This window comes from Oncorhynchus mykiss, chromosome 2 (genome assembly GCF_057628025.1).
Source record: "Oncorhynchus mykiss isolate SJ-2025 chromosome 2, ASM5762802v1, whole genome shotgun sequence".
NCBI classification, from domain to species: Eukaryota; Metazoa; Chordata; class Actinopteri; order Salmoniformes; family Salmonidae; genus Oncorhynchus; species Oncorhynchus mykiss.
The window spans coordinates 6,900,394-6,921,932 of record NC_143023.1 but is presented as its reverse complement, the minus strand read 5'-3'; the positions used below and the strand labels follow the sequence as shown (position 1 = coordinate 6,921,932).

The 21,539-nt window shown below is 46.2% G+C and overlaps 1 protein-coding gene across 1 annotated transcript; it reads left to right on the top strand.

Moving 5' to 3' along the window:
- The first annotated feature begins 16,494 nt into the window (after positions 1 to 16,494).
- LOC149984785 (beta-microseminoprotein E1-like) lies at positions 16,495 to 20,810 on the top strand. Its single transcript, XM_090186753.1, has 5 exons — positions 16,495 to 16,711; positions 16,800 to 16,856; positions 17,181 to 17,262; positions 17,581 to 17,701; positions 19,083 to 20,810. Exons 2-5 carry the CDS (start codon positions 16,854 to 16,856, stop codon positions 19,210 to 19,212), a joined length of 336 nt encoding a protein of 111 aa, XP_090042879.1. The 5' UTR covers positions 16,495 to 16,711; positions 16,800 to 16,853; the 3' UTR covers positions 19,213 to 20,810.
- Positions 20,811 to 21,539: the final 729 nt, after the last annotated feature.

Here is a 21,539-nt window from a genome sequence, read left to right as displayed (position 1 = left end):
CTGTAATTTCGTTTCTAGAATAAATGACAAAACATCTAAGACCAAGAACGGAATTTCAGCAAAATTACGCAGCCTGGTCTCAGAGCATTTCGTATTATTCTGTACGTTGGCCGACGGGGCGGGAGAAACCCAGCCTTGGGATGAAAGTAACAGCTGGCGAGAAGTGCACAATATCTGTCTTATTTCCATTTTTCTGTTTAGTAATGCTTGTTACTTCCAACAAATGTACTATCAGCCATCATTTCATGTTTCCATTGAGTTCAATAAGTCATGCTACAGGTTAAAAATGTATGAAAATGAACCATGCTTCAACATCGCAATGTTGCGCAAACACAACAATTTGCCTTACAATATGAATCAGACTAAAATGTATCAGATAACAGCTATATTAACCATCATTTTCTCCTCTCACTTTAATGGGAATGTAGTAGGTTATCTTCCTCTCCATTTTCCATGACTATTCATGCAAAGCCAATCAGGTGCGCTCCAACTGTCCTTGTCATGCACACTCCTCGTGTCTTGGTAGAATAAACTTTTTTTATTATTTTCACAAACAGCAAACTCATCAGGCTTATCACATTTTCATGGCTTGAAACAAGGTAATTAACCCACAGAATCATCAAAATATATATTTTTAATAACCAGTTTAGAAAATGCTGTCATAATGTCGATAAAAGCTTATGTGAGTAGCTGATTCATCAAGTCAATTGATTAAGGCATAACTCTAATGATATCATATAGAATTTTCTAACATTCAGTCACTTGTTGATATTTCACATTATAAAAGCAGTGTCAACTAGAGAAGACAATGGCCTGTTTTAAAACATTTACCCAATTTTATTCCAGGTCATCAGTTAACATTGTGTTACTTTCGTCCCACCCATCTCTCCTGTAACTTCTCCCAGGCTAATGTCGCGTTCAAAAGAACTGGGAACTCTCTAAAAACTACTCTCTAAAAACTCTCTAACTACCGACTCACTGGGAACTCAACAAAAAAAAAACTGGGAAAAATAGTTTTGAACGGTCATCCAACACAGAATTTCAATTCGGGAATTCGGGCCTCTATCTAGAGCTCCGACTTTCTGACCTGAAGATCATGGACATCGTGCTTCAACAACACACCACAGCACCCATGAATAGCTAGCATGATACTTGAAACCTATGCTGTCATTTAGTCACTAGATGGGTTAAAAAAATTACGTATTTTAGGAACCTTGAACAACTAAACACAACTCTACAGTTCAAAACCACTTTTTATTGATAACTTAGGAAAACATGGTCGGACTGGGCTGTTTTTTTTGCAGGGAGCTCGTCCTCCGCGTTAGGTACATGCTTCTGTCTGTGTTACTTTTCTGTGTTATGTTACTTTTCTCCCGGGTCTCCCTTCATAATTTGTTTTATTTTAGCCTAATAAACATGGTTTCCTGGGTCGTAGTGGGGGGACCACACACCATATCATCGTGTGACTCCAAGTTTACTTTGATATGATGGTTATCATATCAATATTTGTGCAAAAAGGCGAATCAATCAATCAAGCCATTTCCTGCATCATTAATTTGACCAACAAAATAATACCCCACCATGTCGAAAAACACATTTTCTGTCGGCATTTGTAAAATTGTATCAAAACTTCCTCTTTCCATCACTTTTTTAATACGCTATGACTTTACTGGCATAACACCTGTGGATGGATACGCTATGACTTTACTGGCATAACACCTGTGGATGGATACGCTATGACTTTACTGGCATAACACCTGTAGATGGATACGCTATGACTTTACTGGCATAACACCTGTGGATGAATACGCTATGACTTTACTGGCATAACACCTGTGGATGGATACGCTATGACTTTACTGGCATAACACCTGTGGATGGATACGCTATGACTTTACTGGCATAACACCTGTGGATGAATACGCTATGACTTTACTGGCATAACACCTGTGGATGGATACGCTATGACTTTACTGGCATAACACCTGTGGATGAATACGCTATGACTTTACTGGCATAACACCTGTGGATGGATACGCTATGACTTTACTGGCATAACACCTGTGGATGTTACTGGCATAACACCTGTGGATGGAAATGTGGTTAATGAGGACTTTTCTTTCCAAGACAAATTCCCGCACTGTATCTGCCAGCTGTTGGCTAGAGAGCACGTGCAAAGACCAGAGGAGGCACATTTGCTATTCAACGCAGCAGTTTTTGTGACAAAACCTTTGGTAAAGTTTGCAATTTGGACTGACCAACGCTCCCACAGTATTCCAGGCCCTGGCCAACGATATGCTCCATGACATGTTGAACCTATTCGTGTTCGTCGACGACAACACCCCCCCCCCCCCCTCAAGAGCACGTCCTCTAGGTCCTCCAGCGTCTCCTGGAGAACCAGCTTTTTGTGACCTCTGTCTCTCTGCCCTCTGTCTCCCTGCCCTCTGTCTCTCTGCCCTCTGTCTCTCTGCCCTCTGTCTCCCTGCCCTCTGTCTCTCTGCCCTCTGTCTCCCTGCCCTCTGTCTCTCTGCCCTCTGTCTCCCTGCCCTCTGTCTCCCAGCCCTCTGTCTCTCTGCCCTCTGTCTCTCTGCCCTCTGTCTCCCAGCCCTCTGTCTCTCTGCCCTCTGTCTCTCTGCCCTCTGTCTCCCAGCCCTCTGTCTCTCTGCCCTCTGTCTCTCTGCCCTCTGTCTCTCTGCCCTCTGTCTCCCAGCCCTCTGTCTCCCAGCCCTCTGTCTCCCAGCCCTCTGTCTCCCAGCCCTCTGTCTCTCTGCCCTCTGTCTCTCTGCCCTCTGTCTCTCTGCCCTCTGTCTCTCTGCCCTCTGTCTCCCAGCCCTCTGTCTCTCTGCCCTCTGTCTCTCTGCCCTCTGTCTCCCAGCCCTCTGTCTCCCAGCCCTCTGTCTCTCTGCCCTCTGTCTCCCAGCCCTCTGTCTCTCTGCCCTCTGTCTCTCTGCCCTCTGTCTCTCTGCCCTCTGTCTCCCAGCCCTCTGTCTCCCAGCCCTCTGTCTCTCTGCCCTCTGTCTCTCTGCCCTCTGTCTCCCAGCCCTCTGTCTCCCAGCCCTCTGTCTCTCTGCCCTCTGTCTCCCAGCCCTCTGTCTCTCTGCCCTCTGTCTCTCTGCCCTCTGTCTCCCAGCCCTCTGTCTCTCTGCCCTCTGTCTCCCAGCCCTCTGTCTCCCAGCCCTCTGTCTCTCAGCCCTCTGTCTCTCTGCCCTCTGTCTCCCAGCCCTCTGTCTCCCAGCCCTCTGTCTCTCAGCCCTCTGTCTCTCTGCCCTCTGTCTCTCTGCCCTCTGTCTCCCAGCCCTCTGTCTCCCAGCCCTCTGTCTCTCTGCCCTCTGTCTCCCAGCCCTCTGTCTCTCTGCCCTCTGTCTCCCAGCCCTCTGTCTCCCAGCCCTCTGTCTCTCTGCCCTCTGTCTCCCAGCCCTCTGTCTCTCTGCCCTCTGTCTCCCAGCCCTCTGTCTCCCAGCCCTCTGTCTCTCTGCCCTCTGTCTCCCAGCCCTCTGTCTCTCTGCCCTCTGTCTCTCAGCCCTCTGTCTCTCTGCCCTCTGTCTCTCTGCCCTCTGTCTCCCAGCCCTCTGTCTCTCTGCCCTCTGTCTCCCAGCCCTCTGTCTCCCAGCCCTCTGTCTCTCTGCCCTCTGTCTCCCAGCCCTCTGTCTCTCTGCCCTCTGTCTCTCAGCCCTCTGTCTCTCTGCCCTCTGTCTCCCAGCCCTCTGTCTCCCAGCCCTCTGTCTCTCTGCCCTCTGTCTCCCAGCCCTCTGTCTCCCAGCCCTCTGTCTCCCAGCCCTCTGTCTCTCTGCCCTCTGTCTCCCAGCCCTCTGTCTCTCTGCCCTCTGTCTCCCAGCCCTCTGTCTCTCTGCCCTCTGTCTCCCAGCCCTCTGTCTCTCTGCCCTCTGTCTCCCAGCCCTCTGTCTCTCTGCCCTCTGTCTCCCAGCCCTCTGTCTCTCTGCCCTCTGTCTCTCTGCCCTCTGTCTCTCTGCCCTCTGTCTCTCTGCCCTCTGTCTCTCTGCCCTCTGTCTCTCTGCCCTCTGTCTCTCTGCCCTCTGTCTCTCTGCCCTCTGTCTCTCTGCCCTCTGTCTCTCTGCCCTCTGTCTCTCTGCCCTCTGTCTCTCTGCCCTCTGTCTCTCAGCCCTCTGTCTCTCTGCCCTCTGTCTCTCTGCCCTCTGTCTCCCAGCCCTCTGTCTCCCAGCCCTCTGTCTCTCTGCCCTCTGTCTCCCAGCCCTCTGTCTCTCTGCCCTCTGTCTCCCAGCCCTCTGTCTCCCAGCCCTCTGTCTCTCTGCCCTCTGTCTCCCAGCCCTCTGTCTCTCTGCCCTCTGTCTCCCAGCCCTCTGTCTCCCAGCCCTCTGTCTCTCTGCCCTCTGTCTCCCAGCCCTCTGTCTCTCTGCCCTCTGTCTCTCAGCCCTCTGTCTCTCTGCCCTCTGTCTCTCTGCCCTCTGTCTCCCAGCCCTCTGTCTCTCTGCCCTCTGTCTCCCAGCCCTCTGTCTCCCAGCCCTCTGTCTCTCTGCCCTCTGTCTCCCAGCCCTCTGTCTCTCTGCCCTCTGTCTCTCAGCCCTCTGTCTCTCTGCCCTCTGTCTCCCAGCCCTCTGTCTCCCAGCCCTCTGTCTCTCTGCCCTCTGTCTCCCAGCCCTCTGTCTCCCAGCCCTCTGTCTCCCAGCCCTCTGTCTCTCTGCCCTCTGTCTCCCAGCCCTCTGTCTCTCTGCCCTCTGTCTCCCAGCCCTCTGTCTCTCTGCCCTCTGTCTCCCAGCCCTCTGTCTCTCTGCCCTCTGTCTCCCAGCCCTCTGTCTCTCTGCCCTCTGTCTCCCAGCCCTCTGTCTCTCTGCCCTCTGTCTCTCTGCCCTCTGTCTCTCTGCCCTCTGTCTCTCTGCCCTCTGTCTCTCTGCCCTCTGTCTCTCTGCCCTCTGTCTCTCTGCCCTCTGTCTCTCTGCCCTCTGTCTCTCTGCCCTCTGTCTCTCTGCCCTCTGTCTCTCTGCCCTCTGTCTCCCAGCCCTCTGTCTCTCTGCCCTCTGTCTCTCTGCCCTCTGTCTCTCTGGCCTCTGTCTCTCTGCCCTCTGTCTCTCTGCCCTCTGTCTCTCTGCCCTCTGTCTCTCTGCCCTCTGTCTCTCTGCCCTCTGTCTCTCTGCCCTCTGTCTCTCTGCCCTCTGTCTCTCTGCCCTCTGTCTCTCTGCCCTCTGTCTCCCAGCCCTCTGTCTCTCTGCCCTCTGTCTCTCTGCCCTCTGTCTCTCTGCCCTCTGTCTCTCTGCCCTCTGTCTCTCTGCCCTCTGTCTCTCTGCCCTCTGTCTCTCTGCCCTCTGTCTCCCAGCCCTCTGTCTCCCAGCCCTCTGTCTCTCTGCCCTCTGTCTCTCTGCCCTCTGTCTCCCAGCCCTCTGTCTCTCTGCCCTCTGTCTCTCTGCCCTCTGTCTCCCAGCCCTCTGTCTCTCTGCCCTCTGTCTCTCTGCCCTCTGTCTCTCTGCCCTCTGTCTCTCTGCCCTCTGTCTCTCTGCCCTCTGTCTCTCTGCCCTCTGTCTCTCTGCCCTCTGTCTCTCTGCCCTCTGTCTCTCTGCCCTCTGTCTCTCTGCCCTCTGTCTCCTGTGTCTGCATCTGGGTCTTGTACTTACTTTCATTGAAAAATATCCTTGAACTCTGTCATGCTTGTCTGAATGAACTTGATTCGTGGGTAGGGAAGAGTGAGGGAAACTGTTTGAAAGTTACACGTTCCATTAGTAAGGGGAGACCGGGGGAAGTTGTAACAAATTTAGTATTTTTTTTATCTAGTGTAGACCTGTTTCGGTTAGTGATCAATAAATGTATTGGAAAATGTGTGTGTTTGGCCGGTGTCTGTTATTTTTCCCTCCATAAATTGTCTGTCAGACACGCAGTAGGGAGAGGGAGATCTGCCTCTTTATTCAGTTGTAGAAATCTACAGTGTATTCCAAGAGAAGGACAGATGAGAAAGCCGTTGAGTCCCCCCCCCAAAAAAAAATGGCACCATGTTCCCTTGTCTGGCTACCCATCCTCATCACATTGTTTCTTCTGGACGATGAGTCTGGATTTGCCTCCCTCTCTGATGATTTTCTGGAATGCGAACACATTCTGACCGTTCTGATTGGTCCCCAGAAAACTAATGGGTTGTGCAAAAGGCGGCCCTACATGATATCAACTTTGATACTCTGACTGGTTTGAGACGATCCAATCGCTGATGAACGCCCCTCCTTTTGAAGTTCCACAAACGACTTCTAGGGTGGCAGTTTCAGACTGTATTTAGTGAACGATAGAGCAGAGGAGTTAAATTGAGGGTGAGTCGTCAGGAACCATATTTCCTACATAGCACACTACCTTTGACCATAGCCCAATAGGAATAGGTCACCATTTTGGAGGTGTTCTAGGTTTGGTTAAGATATGAAGACAACCAGTTTTCTGTCCACGAGAGAGATTAAATGAATGTCAGCTCTACTTCATCTACTTACCTCCCTGTTTTCATTATAATAAATGGCCCAGTGCATAGGGTAATAAGCAAGGGCAGACAGACAAAGTAGAGAGTTGTTTTTCTGTGGTACTGCTAATGGCTTAGTCTGGAGAGGTGCTTGTCCACGTCTGACTGTCCCCGGCCCAGGCTAACTGCCACTTCAGTGTTCCACTTTATCACTGATTGGAACCAAGCAGCAAATCTGATCTGCCCGGCAACAGTTCAATGTTTATGTGATGAAAACCTTTGTAACAAACATTTTGCCAATTTACTTTTATTTTTGTATTATTATTTTTATACATGTATTGAAAGCAGTGGGTTTGATGTTGAAAAACAGAAGCTTCTGCAGAAAAATACCTCATACCAGTAAAATATGGTAGTGGATCTGTGATGTTATGGCGCTATTTAGCTTCCACTGGTCCTGGGGCCCTTTAAGGTCAACGACATCACAAACTTTACCAAGTACCAGGACATTTTAGCCCAAAATGTTTTACCTCTGCGAGGAGGCTGACACTTGGCCACAAGTAGATCTTCCAGCAAGATAATAACCCCAAGCAAGCATTCATCAAAATCCACAAAGAAATGGTTAGCCTAATTGACCACAAAATTAATATTTTGCAATGGCCACCTGTCTCTGGAATTGAACCCCATTGAAACCCTGTGGTTTGACTTAGAGGGCAGTCCATAAGCACAAACAAAGGGTATCAAGGATCTGGAAAGATAATGTGTGGAGGAATGGTCTTAGATTCCTCCCAAAAGGTTTTCCAATCTCATAAAACATTTCAGAAAAAGTCTCCCATAAGTGTTCAATTGGGTTGAGACCTGGTGACTGAGACAGCCATGGCATATGGTTTACATCGTTTTCATGCTCACCATATTATTTAGTGACCACTCGTGCCATGTGGAGGTGGGCGTTGTCATCCAATGGGGGCATAGCCATGGTAGTAAAATAATGGCCTGACAGAGTGAGGGTTTTGCATAGGTGCTTTGAGTTTTTGTTGTAGGACTAGAAAAAAATGCCTGGAATGTATAAGAACTTCATTAACCGGTTCCCATGCTTTTAAAGTAACGGTTCTGTTCCGGAACAGTATGGATCACTTTCGTTCCAGGTTCTATTTCTGTTCCTTGAAAAATGTTGTTCTGTTCCCTGAACAGGTTCCAACCCCTGGTGTTAATTGCTTAATTAACTCAGAAACCCCACCTGTGTGGGAGCACCTGCTTTCAATATACACTGAATCTCTCATTTACTCAAGTGTTTCCATAGGAGAATTGGTTTAAGCTTAGGATAAGAGTTAGCTAAAATTGTTACAGACACGACTCAATTTAAAAAAATGTTTTTAAAACTTTGTACTCTATCTAGTCACAACCACAGATGGGAGTCTGGTTCACTGGAAGTTAAAAGGTTTGCTGACTGTAACTGATTGTACTGTATATGTATGTATATTTTTTTACTGCTCTAGGGATATAATTATTGTTTGGATAACCTTATTTATTATTATGTATTGATTTTTATATTTTAAATTGTTTCACTCTTTATGCGATGCACACTACAGAGAACACCGGAAGACGAAATTATCACTGAATTATCACAGTGAATTGTTGTAATGTTTGTTTATCTGTCAATTGATCCCATATGGGAAGGGTTGCCAACTGTCGATGTGACACGAAAATAACATTTCATTCATTCATTCATTCATTCATTCAATACTCCATAATTCACATTATACAGGCCTTCCTGAGGTTGAAATTGCTGCTCACGTCTCACAATATAATGCCCTATTTCTAGAGAACAAAACTGCTGTTCCTCATGCCATAGCTTGACACCATAGCTTGACACATGTATGAGGTTTGGTCTTACTATTGCATCACCAAATGTGTATTCACCAAAACCAGTTTCCCAGCAATATGACCTTAAGACCACCCTTTTATTGTGCTGAATTGATTGGGTCAAGGAGAATGTTTCAATCAAAACGCTCCAACCTCAGAATATTCAGCTTATTCCTTATTCCCCAGGGTTCTATTCATTATTCTACATTCCCCAAGGTTCTATTCATTATTCTACATTACCCAAGGTTCTATTCATTATTCTACATTCCCCAATCCTTATTCTACAATCTATTCATTATTCTATATTCCCCAGGGTTCTAATCATTACTCTACATTCCCCAGGGTTATATTAATTATTCTATATTCCCCAGGGTTCTATTAATTATTCTATATTCCCCCGGGTTCTATTCATTAATCTCTATTCCCCAGGGTTCTATTCTATATTCCCCAGGGTTCTATTCATTAATCTCTATTACCCAGGGTTCTATTCATTATTCTATATTCCCCAGGGTTATATTCTATATTCCCCAGGGTTCTATTCATTAATCTCTATTCCCCAGGGTTATATTCATTATTCTATATTCCCCAGGGTTCTATTCATTAATCTATATTCCCCAGGGTTATATTCTATATTCCCCAGGGTTCTATTCATTATTCTATATTCCCCAGGGTTATATTCTATATTCCACAGGGTTCTATTCTATATTCCCCAGGGTTCTATTCAATTCATCACTATTCCCCAGGGTTCTATTCATTATTCTATATTCCCCAGGTTCTATTCATTATTCTATATTCCCCAGGGTTATATTCTATATTCCCCAGGGTTCTATTCATTATTCTCTATTCCCCAGGGTTATATTCTATATTCCCCAGGGTTATATTCATTATTCTATATTCCCCAGGGTTCTATTCATTATTCTATATTCCCCAGGTTTCTATTCTATATTCCCCAGGGTTCTATTCATTATTCTATATTCCCCAGGGTTCTATTCATTAATCTCTATTCCCCAGGGTTCTATTCATTATTCTATATTCCCCAGGGTTCTATTCATTATTCTATATTCCCCAGGGTTATATTCTATATTCCCCAGGGTTCTATTCATTATTCTATATTCCCCAGGGTTCTATTCATTATTCTATATTCCCCAGGGTTCTATTCATTATTCTATATTCCCCAGGGTTATATTCTATATTCCCCAGGGTTCTATTCATTATTCTATATTCCCCAGGGTTCTATTCATTATTCTATATTCCCCAGGGTTCTATTCATTATTCTATATTCCCCAGGGTTCTATTCATTATTCTATATTCCCCAGGGTTCTATTCATTATTCTATATTCCCCAGTGGTGTGTGTGGTACAACACCAACAGGTATTTTTGTTTCTGCTTCTTGAAACTCAGGTGGTGGGGTGGGATCAGTGACACCTTGCCAATGGATCTGAGCTGACCCTGGTCAAAAGTAGTGCACTATGGGTCCTGGTCAAAAGTAGTGCACTATATAGGGACTAGCGTGCTATTTGGGAGACAACCCTGCAATTTTCCTTAACTGCTGAATTCCCCAGCTTAGTCTCAATGGGCTCTATAAGCACGGCGGTGTCATGCTACAGCACCATTGAGGGCAGAGCCGCAGAGCCACCACATCTTTCTTAATGGAGTGGGGAGAACTGTGGCGCTGCCCTGTTGCCATGGCAGCAAGCACTGCTCTTATTGGCATTTTCCCCAGCTACTGTTGACTGGCTTGCTGTTCCTTCAGAATGCTCCCTTCCACGACACAGAGACCGCTCTGCTCTGCTCTCTGAGGGAGCACAGTGAAGCTTACCGTCTTCTCTGATGTAGTGACACTTCAGATGTTTCCCAATTGGCACCCTATTCCTTATAGGCCTGGTCAAAAGTAGTGCACTATAAAGGGAATAGGGTGCCATTTGGAACAACGACTTAATCCCACTGCTGACACCAATATCTGAATCACATTATTCCTAACTAATACAAGGTGCTGCCCAATAACCACCTCTCATATATCTGCTGTCATACCTTCCTGTAGGTATCGTGATGTTGTTTCAGAAGACTTCTGGATTGGAGAAAAAAATCGGAAAACGTCTTATTTCTTATTTTTATATCTCCTGTGTTTTTGTTCTACCTTATTATTTTTAATATTACATCGTTATTGATGACTGCATTGTTGGGTTTAGAGTTTGCAAGAAAGGCATTTCACTGTATTTGTGCACGTGACATTAAAACTGGAAACTGCCACTACGGTGGTCCTATGGGGAAAAGTGTCGGTTAAAATTCAGTTACAGTGCACATGCAAAACAATGCCTTGAACAGTTTTGCGACGCTGTCCCGTCCCTGGTATGAGGAGAATGGTTTTGAGACGCTGTCCCGTCCCTGGTATGAGGAGAATGGTTTTGAGACGCTGTCCCGTCCCTGGTATGAGGAGAATGGTTTTGAGACGCTGTCCCGTCCCTGGTATGAGGAGAATGGTTTTGAGACGCTGTCCCGTCCCTGGTATGAGGAGAATGGTTTTGAGACGCTGTCCCGTCCCTGGTATGAGGAGAATGGTTTTGAGACGCTGTCCCGTCCCTGGTATGAGGAGAATGGTTTTGAGACGCTGTCCCGTCCCTGGTATGAGGAGAATGGTTTTGAGACGCTGTCCCGTCCCTGGTATGAGGAGAATGGTTTTGAGACGCTGTCCCGTCCCTGGTATGAGGAGAATGGTTTTGAGACGCTGTCCCGTCCCTGGTATGAGGAGAATGGTTTTGAGACGCTGTCCCGTCCCTGGTATGAGGAGAATGGTTTTGAGACGCTGTCCCGTCCCTGGTATGAGGAGAATGGTTTTGAGACGCTGTCCCGTCCCTGGTATGAGGAGAATGGTTTTGAGACGCTGTCCCGTCCCTGGTATGAGGAGAATGGTTTTGAGACGCTGTCCCGTCCCTGGTATGAGGAGAATGGTTTTGAGACGCTGTCCCGTCCCTGGTATGAGGAGAATGGTTTTGAGACGCTGTCCCGTCCCTGGTATGAGGAGAATGGTTTTGAGACGCTGTCCCGTCCCTGGTATGAGGAGAATGGTTTTGAGACGCTGTCCCGTCCCTGGTATGAGGAGAATAGTTTTGAGACGCTGTCCCGTCCCTGGTATGAGGAGAATGGTTTTGAGACGCTGTCCCGTCCCTGGTATGAGGAGAATGGTTTTGTGACGCTGTCCCGTCCCTGGTATGAGGAGAATGGTTTTGTGACGCTGTCCCGTCCCTGGTATGAGGAGAATGGTTTTGAGACGCTGTCCCGTCCCTGGTATGAGGAGAATGGTTTTGCGACGCTGTCCCGTCAGGGGACCAGGGGTGTGAGGAGAATAGTTTTGTGACGCTGTCCCGTCCCTGGTATGAGGAGAATGGTTTTGAGACGCTGTCCCGTCCCTGGTATGAGGAGAATGGTTTTGAGACGCTGTCCCGTCCCTGGTATGAGGAGAATGGTTTTGAGACGCTGTCCCGTCCCTGGTATGAGGAGAATGGTTTTGAGACGCTGTCCCGTCCCTGGTATGAGGAGAATGGTTTTGAGACGCTGTCCCGTCCCTGGTATGAGGAGAATGGTTTTGAGACGCTGTCCCGTCCCTGGTATGAGGAGAATGGTTTTGAGACGCTGTCCCGTCCCTGGTATGAGGAGAATGGTTTTGAGACGCTGTCCCGTCCCTGGTATGAGGAGAATGGTTTTGAGACACTGTCCCGTCCCTGGTATGAGGAGAATGGTTTTGAGACGCTGTCCCGTCCCTGGTATGAGGAGAATGGTTTTGAGACGCTGTCCCGTCCCTGGTATGAGGAGAATGGTTTTGTGACGCTGTCCCGTCCCTGGTATGAGGAGAATGGTTTTGAGACGCTGTCCCGTCCCTGGTATGAGGAGAATGGTTTTGAGACGCTGTCCCGTCCCTGGTATGAGGAGAATGTTTTTGTGACGCTGTCCCGTCCCTGGTATGAGGAGAATGGTTTTGAGACGCTGTCCCGTCCCTGGTATGAGGAGAATGGTTATGAGACGCTGTCCTGTCCCTGGTATGAGGAGAATGGTTTTGAGACGCTGTCCCGTCCCTGGTATGAGGAGAATGGTTTTGAGACGCTGTCCCGTCCCTGGTATGAGGAGAATGGTTTTGAGACGCTGTCCCGTCCCTGGTATGAGGAGAATGGTTTTTCATTGTTCAAATGTCATTGAATTGCTGCCATTTGAACAATGATTTGTTAAGTAATAATAACACAACATTATTATCATCATTGTACCAGGGAAGGAACAGCATTGCAAAATTGTTTATCACAAGTGTGTTTCCTTTTGATAACAGCATGTTACAACACATCACACTTTACTATTGTCTATGTAACTCCACTTCTTATTGGACTTAACAATAGTGATCACCGATTTCACCAGAATTACAAGATCGCTCAAAAGCCACGCCCCTTGGTTGAGCAACTACAAGGACTTGTGTTACATCTAGTATAAAATGGTGAGTTGTTGGAGAGAAGACATGGACTTGACTCCTGATCACACAGACCAGCTCCAGCATTTTGTCTTGACTCCTGATCACACAGACCAGCTCCAGCATCTTGTCTTGACTCCTGATCACACAGACCAGCTCCAGCATCTTGTCTTGACTCCTGATCACACAGACCAGCTCCACCATCTTGTCTTGACTCCTGATCACACAGACCAGCTCCAGCATCTTGTCTTGACTCCTGATCACACAGACCAGCTCCAGCATCTTGTCTTGACTCCTGATCACACAGACCAGTTCCAGCATCTTGTCTTGACTCCTGATCACACAGACCAGCTCCAGCATCTTGTCTTGACTCCTGATCACACAGACCAGCTCCAGCATCTTGTCTTGACTCCTGATCACACAGACCAGCTCCAGCATCTTGTCTTGACTCCTGATCACACAGACCAGCTCCAGCATCTTGTCTTGACTCCTGATCACACAGACCAGCTCCAGCATCTTGTCTTGACTCCTGATCACACAGACCAGCTCCAGCATCTTGTCTTGACTCCTGATCACACAGACCAGTTCCAGCATCTTGTCTTGACTCCTGATCACACAGACCAGCTCCAGCATCTTGTCTTGACTCCTGATCACACAGACCAGCTCCAGCATCTTGTCTTGACTCCTGATCACACAGACCAGCTCCAGCATCTTGTCTTGACTCCTGATCACACAGACCAGCTCCAGCATCTTGTCTTGACTCCTGATCACACAGACCAGCTCCAGCATCTTGTCTTGACTCCTGATCACACAGACCAGCTCCAGCATCTTGTCTTGACTCCTGATCACACAGACCAGCTTGTCTGGTCTTTGGCATCATTAAACTGAAGATTAATCTTTATAAAAAATTATCTGTAATTATTATTACGTGATTAAACTACTTAATCATGTAACTGTAATTAACTAGGAAATCGGGGCACCAAGGAAAATATTCAGATTACAAAGTTATAATATTCCTAATATAACTTTCAGATATTTTAATATCTGATCAATTGGTCTTCTGATTAATGAATTATTCTTTACCTCACGTTGTCACACCCTGAGCTTAGAGCTTCTTGTGTCTCTATTTTGGTTTGGTCAGGGTGTGATTTGGGTGGACATTCTATGTTCCTTTTTCTATGTTTTGTATTTCTTTGTTTTGGCCGGGTATGGTTCTCAATCAGGGACAGCTGTCTATCGTTGTCTCTGATTGGGAACCATACTTAGGTAGCTTTTTCCCATCATTGTTTTGTGGGTAGTTGTTTTCTGTTCAGTGTTTTCTGCACCAGACAGGACTGTTTTGTTTATTTCTCTTTGTTATTTTGTTATAGTGTTCAGTTACAATAAAAAGGCATGAACACTTACCACGCTGCGCTTTGGTCCGATTCCTCTTCTTCAGACGACGACACCCGTGACACACGTTAATCTCATTCCAAACGTCGTAAATTGTTGGTTATCTGCACGAACCCAGTCTTCACTATGAGTCATCAATACATCAATCGTCTTAAAATCATTTATTTACTAACTAATTCACAGAAATGCATAACACAAACAAAGTAGATGTGGTTACAAAGAAATGATAGGGGAGTGTGCCCTAGTGGGCTAAACTGGCATGGGGGTTTGTTAGACAGAGGGACTGATAAGGGCGCGAAAGATAAGAGACACTATAAAGTTGATCATTATAACAATTGAAATGCCAATCCTTTGCACAAGAATGCCAATCCTTCCCACAAGAACGTGGGATGGTTAAAAGATTCAGCAATCTACTTAAACCATATTTCCCTCTGTGATAAAGGTACTGGTCTGGTCTCAAACCTTGGCCCTCTTGTTATCGAGGTAAGCTGGTCTGGTGATAGAAAACCCAGGTGGGGGTTTTATTCGGAACATAGAAAAGGCTGTCTCATGACGCCAGGTCCTGTCTGTGCCCCTGGAGGCACAGACAGGTGAAACTTTAAACAGAAATACAATTCTCTCACATTAACATCATTACATAGCATCACATCATTTCACAAATAGTATCATCTTTACTAATTCATCTTATACAACAATTAGATGTAAGCCTCATAACTGAGGCTATTGTATAAACAGCGTTATGGTAATGTGGCCGTATTGTCTCCCGTGAGTTTCACAAAATTGTACCAAACGGACCAGTTCGTAGCTGGATTCTTCACCGATCTTTTATACATTCTCCAGGACATAAATATTGTTCGGACCTCCCATTCTGTGAGGTGGAAGAAATTCCTTTGTTCTCTCTATGAAAACTCACTCTCTATACTGTCTGGCCCTGAGGCAGGATTCTCATCCAGGAATTTACAACTTCTCTGACCACAGCAGCATGGGTGTGGGAGACAGAGGTAGGGGGATGGTGCAGAGGGAGGGGGAATAGCTTGCACATTATTAGAACATTTGAAGGGAATTTTTTTTTCTCCTAATTTTCCAAAGTTTGGTTTTGGAATATGTTGGGAGCTGCAAAGACGATTTTTAAAATTATTATTATTTAACATTTTTACCCCAATTGTTATTTTGTCTCATCTCTACAACTCCCGTACGGGCTCGGAAGAGACAAAGGTCGAAAGCCACACTGCTTCTTAACACAGCGCACCTCCAACCCAGAAGCCAGCTGCACCAATGTCAGAGGAAACACCATGCACCTGGCCACCTTGGTTAGCACGCACTGCGCCCAGCCCGCCACAGGAGACAAGGATATCCCTACCTACCGGCCAAACCCTCCCTAACGACGCGAGTTGAACCCGGAGTCGAACCCAGAGTCTCTGGTGGCACAGCTAGCACTGCGATGCAGCATCCTAGACCACCAACTTCTCAGGTTCATTTAAAGTTTAATTCCCAGGTATGATTAATCAAATTGTCCAGTACTGCTGGTTCATTAACGTCTATGTATAGATTAAAATCATCTTTATGGGTCCTCTGGCGCAGTGGTGGCCACCAACTTCTCAGGTTCATTTAAAGTTTAATTCCCAGGTATGATTGATCAAATTGTCCAGTACTGCTGGTTCATTAACGTCTATGTATAGATTAAAATCATCTTTATGGGTCCTCTGGCGCATAGACGTTAATGAACCAGCAGTAAAGATGATTTTAATCTATACATAGACGTTAATGAACCAGCAGTACTGGACAATTTGATTAATCATACCTGGGAATTAAACTTTAAATGAACCTGAGAAGTTGGTTCATCTAGGTTACTATTGCAAAGTTTAAGATGTATAATTTAATTGGAAGAACCTAGAAAGGTATGTTCAACAATTTAAATAAATAAATTGAATGAGACGATGATACCCAAGCAATTGAGATTGCTGGATTATCATAAAAGTAATGTTAGGTACATTCACAGCCATATGGGATTCCCACTGGAGGCGGGACTGATTGATTGTGCTTTGCAAAAGCAGATTTTACTGATTGATCAAATCTAATGAATAATCAAACCTGTATAGGCCATCTGGGAATTAAACTTTAAATTAACCTGAGAGCTTTGCTTCATCTAAGTTAATGTGGAAAAAATTCATATTGTCTCATTGTAGAAGCCCAATCAATTTGGATATTATTTAAAAGATCCACTTAAATCAGGCAATTTCACTTGTTAGTTAAATTGTATGAGACGTCGATATTCAGTCAATTGCGATTGGCTGGATATCTTAACATGATCCAAGTTTGGATTTCCTCTACTTCTTTTAAGAGATGTACTTGCGATTCTCACCACCAGTGATGCAGAATGCTGAAATCAAACGGAAGTACAAAGGGTGGGGCTTCCGTCGCGCAAGGCGGAGGAATTTAAACGGAACACAGGAAGAGAAAATATTGTTTCCCTTTTTTTTTTTTAGCTTAGAGTCTCGTGCAAACTAATCCTACTTTGTTCAGAAATATCACTTCCAAGCTCAACATCGGGTCTTCTCACATTAACCCATTCGGCATACTTTGCTAGCGCCAGCGTCTTGTTACTGAAGGTAAGAGACTGATGGGGTTTCCATCTCTTGTTGTGCTTATTGTCTGATGTTATGGGGGAGGATTATTGAATGACACCTCGCTCTACAGCTCAACAGAACCTACAGAATCTACCTGTGAATCCAGTCTAAATTCCTGTCAATCATGGTAAGTTCCTTCTATCATTGCATGTTTATGTATGAGGAATTATAAATTACTATAGGTTATTTTATTACCCAGAGATCTAGAGGAGGGTTAATGACCTATCACTTCCATATGTTAAAATGTGTCAGTTCACTTTGCTGGTTCTTCATCTTTAATGTTTAGACGGTTTGATGAAAGGCCTATGTTTTATTGCCCTCGGTCTGCGTCTATGTATCCTGTGTGTATATTCTCTTCATTGTGGTCAGAAAGTACTGTAAATGTAGCCTACTTGGAGAATAAAGGTGATTCTGATAACATATGCTTTTTTTCTTCTTTCTCCCCGGGAAGAGGTCCTTGGCTGTAGCTGTACTCCTGTGTGCACTGCTGCCACTGTTCCATGCTGGCTGCTGGTTTGAACAAGCTAAACCAGGTAAAGGACAAAGATAACCAGCTGTTAACACACACACACACACACAACCATAGGGCTCTGGGCAAAAGTAGTTGGTGTTGTACCGCACACACACACACACCCCTGAACACACACACACACACACCCCTGTACATTTATCAATTTAATAAAATAACCACTTGTACCAAATCATTGTGATTTGAGTGTTTTATATTTGTATTGTATGACCTGTAAAGAGCATCTCATTTCATATTGTTATGCAATTATGTCTCTAATACACTTGAATCTTGAATCTCATTGAAAAAGACAAGTGATATGGTATATTGTTTCCTTGTTTAGGCATGAAGCAGTGTCTTTACAACAAGGATGGGACGTGGCATGATATCGGGTCCCGCTGGAGGACCAGTGATTGCATGAACTGCTATTGTCAAGCCAACGGGGACATGCAATGCTGCCAGGCGTGAGAACCATACACAGCTTTTATTCTAGCACCCACTAAATGTCTGGTCAATAAAACCCTCAGCCTTCCCAGTCTGTACCATCACACTGGTCCATATAACCCTCAGCCTTCCCAGTCTGTACCATCACACTGGTCCATATAACCCTCAGCCTTCCCAGTCTGTACTACCACACTGGTCCATATAACCCTCAGCCTTCCCAGTCTGTACTACCACACTGGTCCATATAACCCTCACAGTGCTCGTTATTTCCATCTCTACAAGTGGCGGTTTAAGTCTTCACTGACATTTTCAACCTCTAACTGACCCAGTCTGTAATACCTACATGTTTCAAGCAGACCACCATAGTCCCTGTGCCCAAGACCGCCAAAGTAACCTGCCTAAATGACTATCGCCCTGTAGCGCTCACATCTGTAGCCATGAAGTGCTTTGAAAGGCTGGTCATGACTCACATCAACACTATCATCCCGGAAACCCTAGACCCACTCCTCTCCCTCAACATGAGCAAGACAAAGGAGCTGATCGTGGACTACAGGAAAAGGAGGACCGAAAACGCCCCCATTCACATCGACGGGGCTGTAGTGGAGCGGGTCGAGAGCTTCCCGTGTCCACATCACCAACAAACTATCATGGTCCAAACACACCAAGACAGTCGTGATGACTATTCCCCCCCCCCCCAGGAGATGGAAAAGATTTGGTATGGGTCCTCAGATCCTCAAATAGTTATACAGCTGCACCATCGAGAGCATCTTGACTGGCTGCATCACCGCTTGGTATGGCAACTGCTCGGCCTCTGACTAAAATGCCCTACAGAGGGTAGTGCGTACGGCCCAGCAAGTTCCCTGCGATCCGAGACCTCTGACACTGCCTGGTATAGAGGCCCAAATTTGTTTTCAAAGACTCCAGCCACCCAAGCCATTGACTATTCTCTCTGCTATCGCACGGCAAGCGGTACCAGAACGCCAAGTCTAGGTCCAAAAGGCTCCTTAACAGCTTCTACCCCCAAACCATAAGTCTCCCTGAACAATTAATCAAATGGAGGCTCGAACGTTGTTTAATCGATGCATAGTCACTTTACCTCTACCTACATGTACAAATTACCTCAATTACCTCGACTAACCTGTACCCCCGCACATTAATTCACTACCCACTGTACATATCCTCGTTATTTTATTGTGTTACTTTTTTCAAACTTTAGTTTATTTAGTAAATATTTTCTTAACTGCATTGTAAGGGCTTGTAAGGAAGCATTTCACGGTACGGTCTACATCTGTTGAATTCCAGCGCACATGACAAATAATATTTGATTTGAGAATGAGTGAGTGAAAGTCCATACATTTTTTTTTACCAAAGCATTTGCTGATGTTGATTGTTTGATTGCAGGTATTCTGAGCCCACAAGATTTCCGGATGATTGCATGATGGAGTTTGACCAAAAGGCATGTAAATACAACGTGTTCAAGAAGACCGACCGCTCCACTCCATGCCCTATCTACGGCGGTAAGGGGAAGTGATGGCTTTTCTTCCCCCGTGCTCTCAGGGAATGAAGACCGACCGCTCCACTCCATGCCCTATCTACGGCGGTAAGGGGAAGTGATGGCTTTTCTTCCCCCGTGCTCTCAGGGAATGAAGACCGACCGCTCCACTCCATGCCCTATCTACGGCGGTAAGGGGAAGTGATGGCTTTTCTTCCCCCGTGCTCTCAGAGAATGAAAGGCAAAATTACAGTAATTGTTTTATAGATTTAATTGACATAATTGTTTGCTTAGCTCAGCCATACTGTCGGGTAACTTTCTGTTACTGTAACGATTGAAAAGCCATACTGTAATGTGTCTATCATTGAAGATCTGTTATCATCTGCGCTGACTGTGTCATGAGAAGAACCTGAGTTCAAATACTATCTGAAACTGTGAGCATTTGATCTGTCCTGATTAGAGAGCCAGATGGGCGGAGTTTGCTATTTTGGGACAATTCTATTGGTTCACAAAGCCAGTGTTTCCTGACCCTGGACCTCGAGTACCCCCAACAGTACAAATGTTTACTGTAAACCTGGACAAGCACACTTGATTCAACTTGTTAACTAATCATCAAGCCTTCAATGAGTTGACTGAGGTGTGTTTGTCCAGGGCTACAGTTAAAATGTGTTCTGTTGGGGGTACTGGAGGACCAATGAGTTGACTGAGGTGTGTTTGTCCAGGGCTACAGTTAAAATGTGTTCTGTTGGGGGCACTGGAGGACCAGGGGTGGGCTGTTGGGGGCACTGGAGGACCAGGGGTGGGCTGTTGGGGGTACTGGAGGACCAGGGGTGGGCTGTTGGGGGTACTGGAGGACCAGGGGTGGGCTGTTGGGGGTACTGGAGGACCAGGGTTGGGCTGTTCGGCGTACTGGAGGACCAGGGTTGGGGTGTTGGGCGTACTGGAGGACCAGGGTTGGGGTGTTGGGCGTACTGGAGGACCAGGGTTGGGCTGTTCGGCGTACTGGAGGACCAGGGTTTGGGTGTTGGGCGTACTGGAGGACCAGGGTTTGGCGTACTGGAGGACCAGGGTTGGGCGTACTGGAGGACCAGGGTTGGGCGTACTGGAGGACCAGGGTTGGGCGTACTGGAGGACCAGGGTTGGGCGTACTGGAGGACCAGGGTTGGGCGTACTGGAGGACCAGGGTTGGGCGTACTGGAGGACCAGGGTTGGGCGTACTGGAGGACCAGGGTTGGGCGTACTGGAGGACCAGGGTTGGGCGTACTGGAGGACCAGGGTTGGGCGTACTGGAGGACCAGGGTTGGGCGTACTGGAGGACCAGGGTTGGGCGTACTGGAGGACCAGGGTTGGGAAACACTGCATTTAGCCATGCAAGCTCAATCAATCAAGATGAAGTATTTGAAATGATTTCAAATAGTATTTGAACCCAGGTCTGTTAGACACACAAGCTGCATAATGCACACGAGGTGTTGATATATAACCTTGAATAATAATAATACTGTTTGTCAATGCTTTCTTATTAGTCCATCGCCATAAAGGTGGATATTGATATGCTGTTTCTCCTATGGTTCCCGACCCACAATGCAGTTGCTTTGGATACGTTCTGTCATTTAATGTCAATAAATCTATACAATCAAGGTTGTCTTGTCTTTGGGGCTTATGTGTAGAAACTCTAAAAACCCTGGTCACATGACATAGGAGCTGACTTCCTCTTCCTCTGTGGTGTCACATGGAGTAGTTCACTCTGAGCAGGTTTGGTGAAATATTGCAGGCTCAGTTGAACATTTCCTGAATTAACTAAGGGGTCATTATTGTGTTTAACTACTACTAACTAGGGCCACCAATGGGGCCAACCACCAACCACACTCCAGTTAGCTCTACTACATGTATTTGCATCACAGGAGGTTGGTGGCACCTTAATTGGGGAGTGGGGGTTCATGGTAACGGCTGGAGCGGAATTAATGGAATGGTATCAAATGCATCAAACATTCCATTAGTTCCTTTCCAGCCATTATTATGAGCCTTCCTTCACTCAGCAGCCTCCTGTGATTAATATGTGAGTCACCCTGCCTGCCCCCTGTGTTTCTGAATCTGTGCTACATGTCCGGACATGTCTACAACTGGGTTTAGGAAGAATTAAAGGTGCTGTCCTGCTGGGAGTAGACTGTTAAGAGGAGAGTTAAAGGTAATGTCCTGCTGGGAATAGACTGTTAAGAGGAGAGTTAAAGGTGATGTCCTGCTGGGAATAGACTGTTAAGAGGAGAGTTAAAGGTAATGTCCTGCTGGGAGTAGACTGTTAAAGGTGATGTCCTGCTGGGAGTAGACTGTTAAGAGGAGATTTAAAGGTGATGTCCTGCTGGGAATAG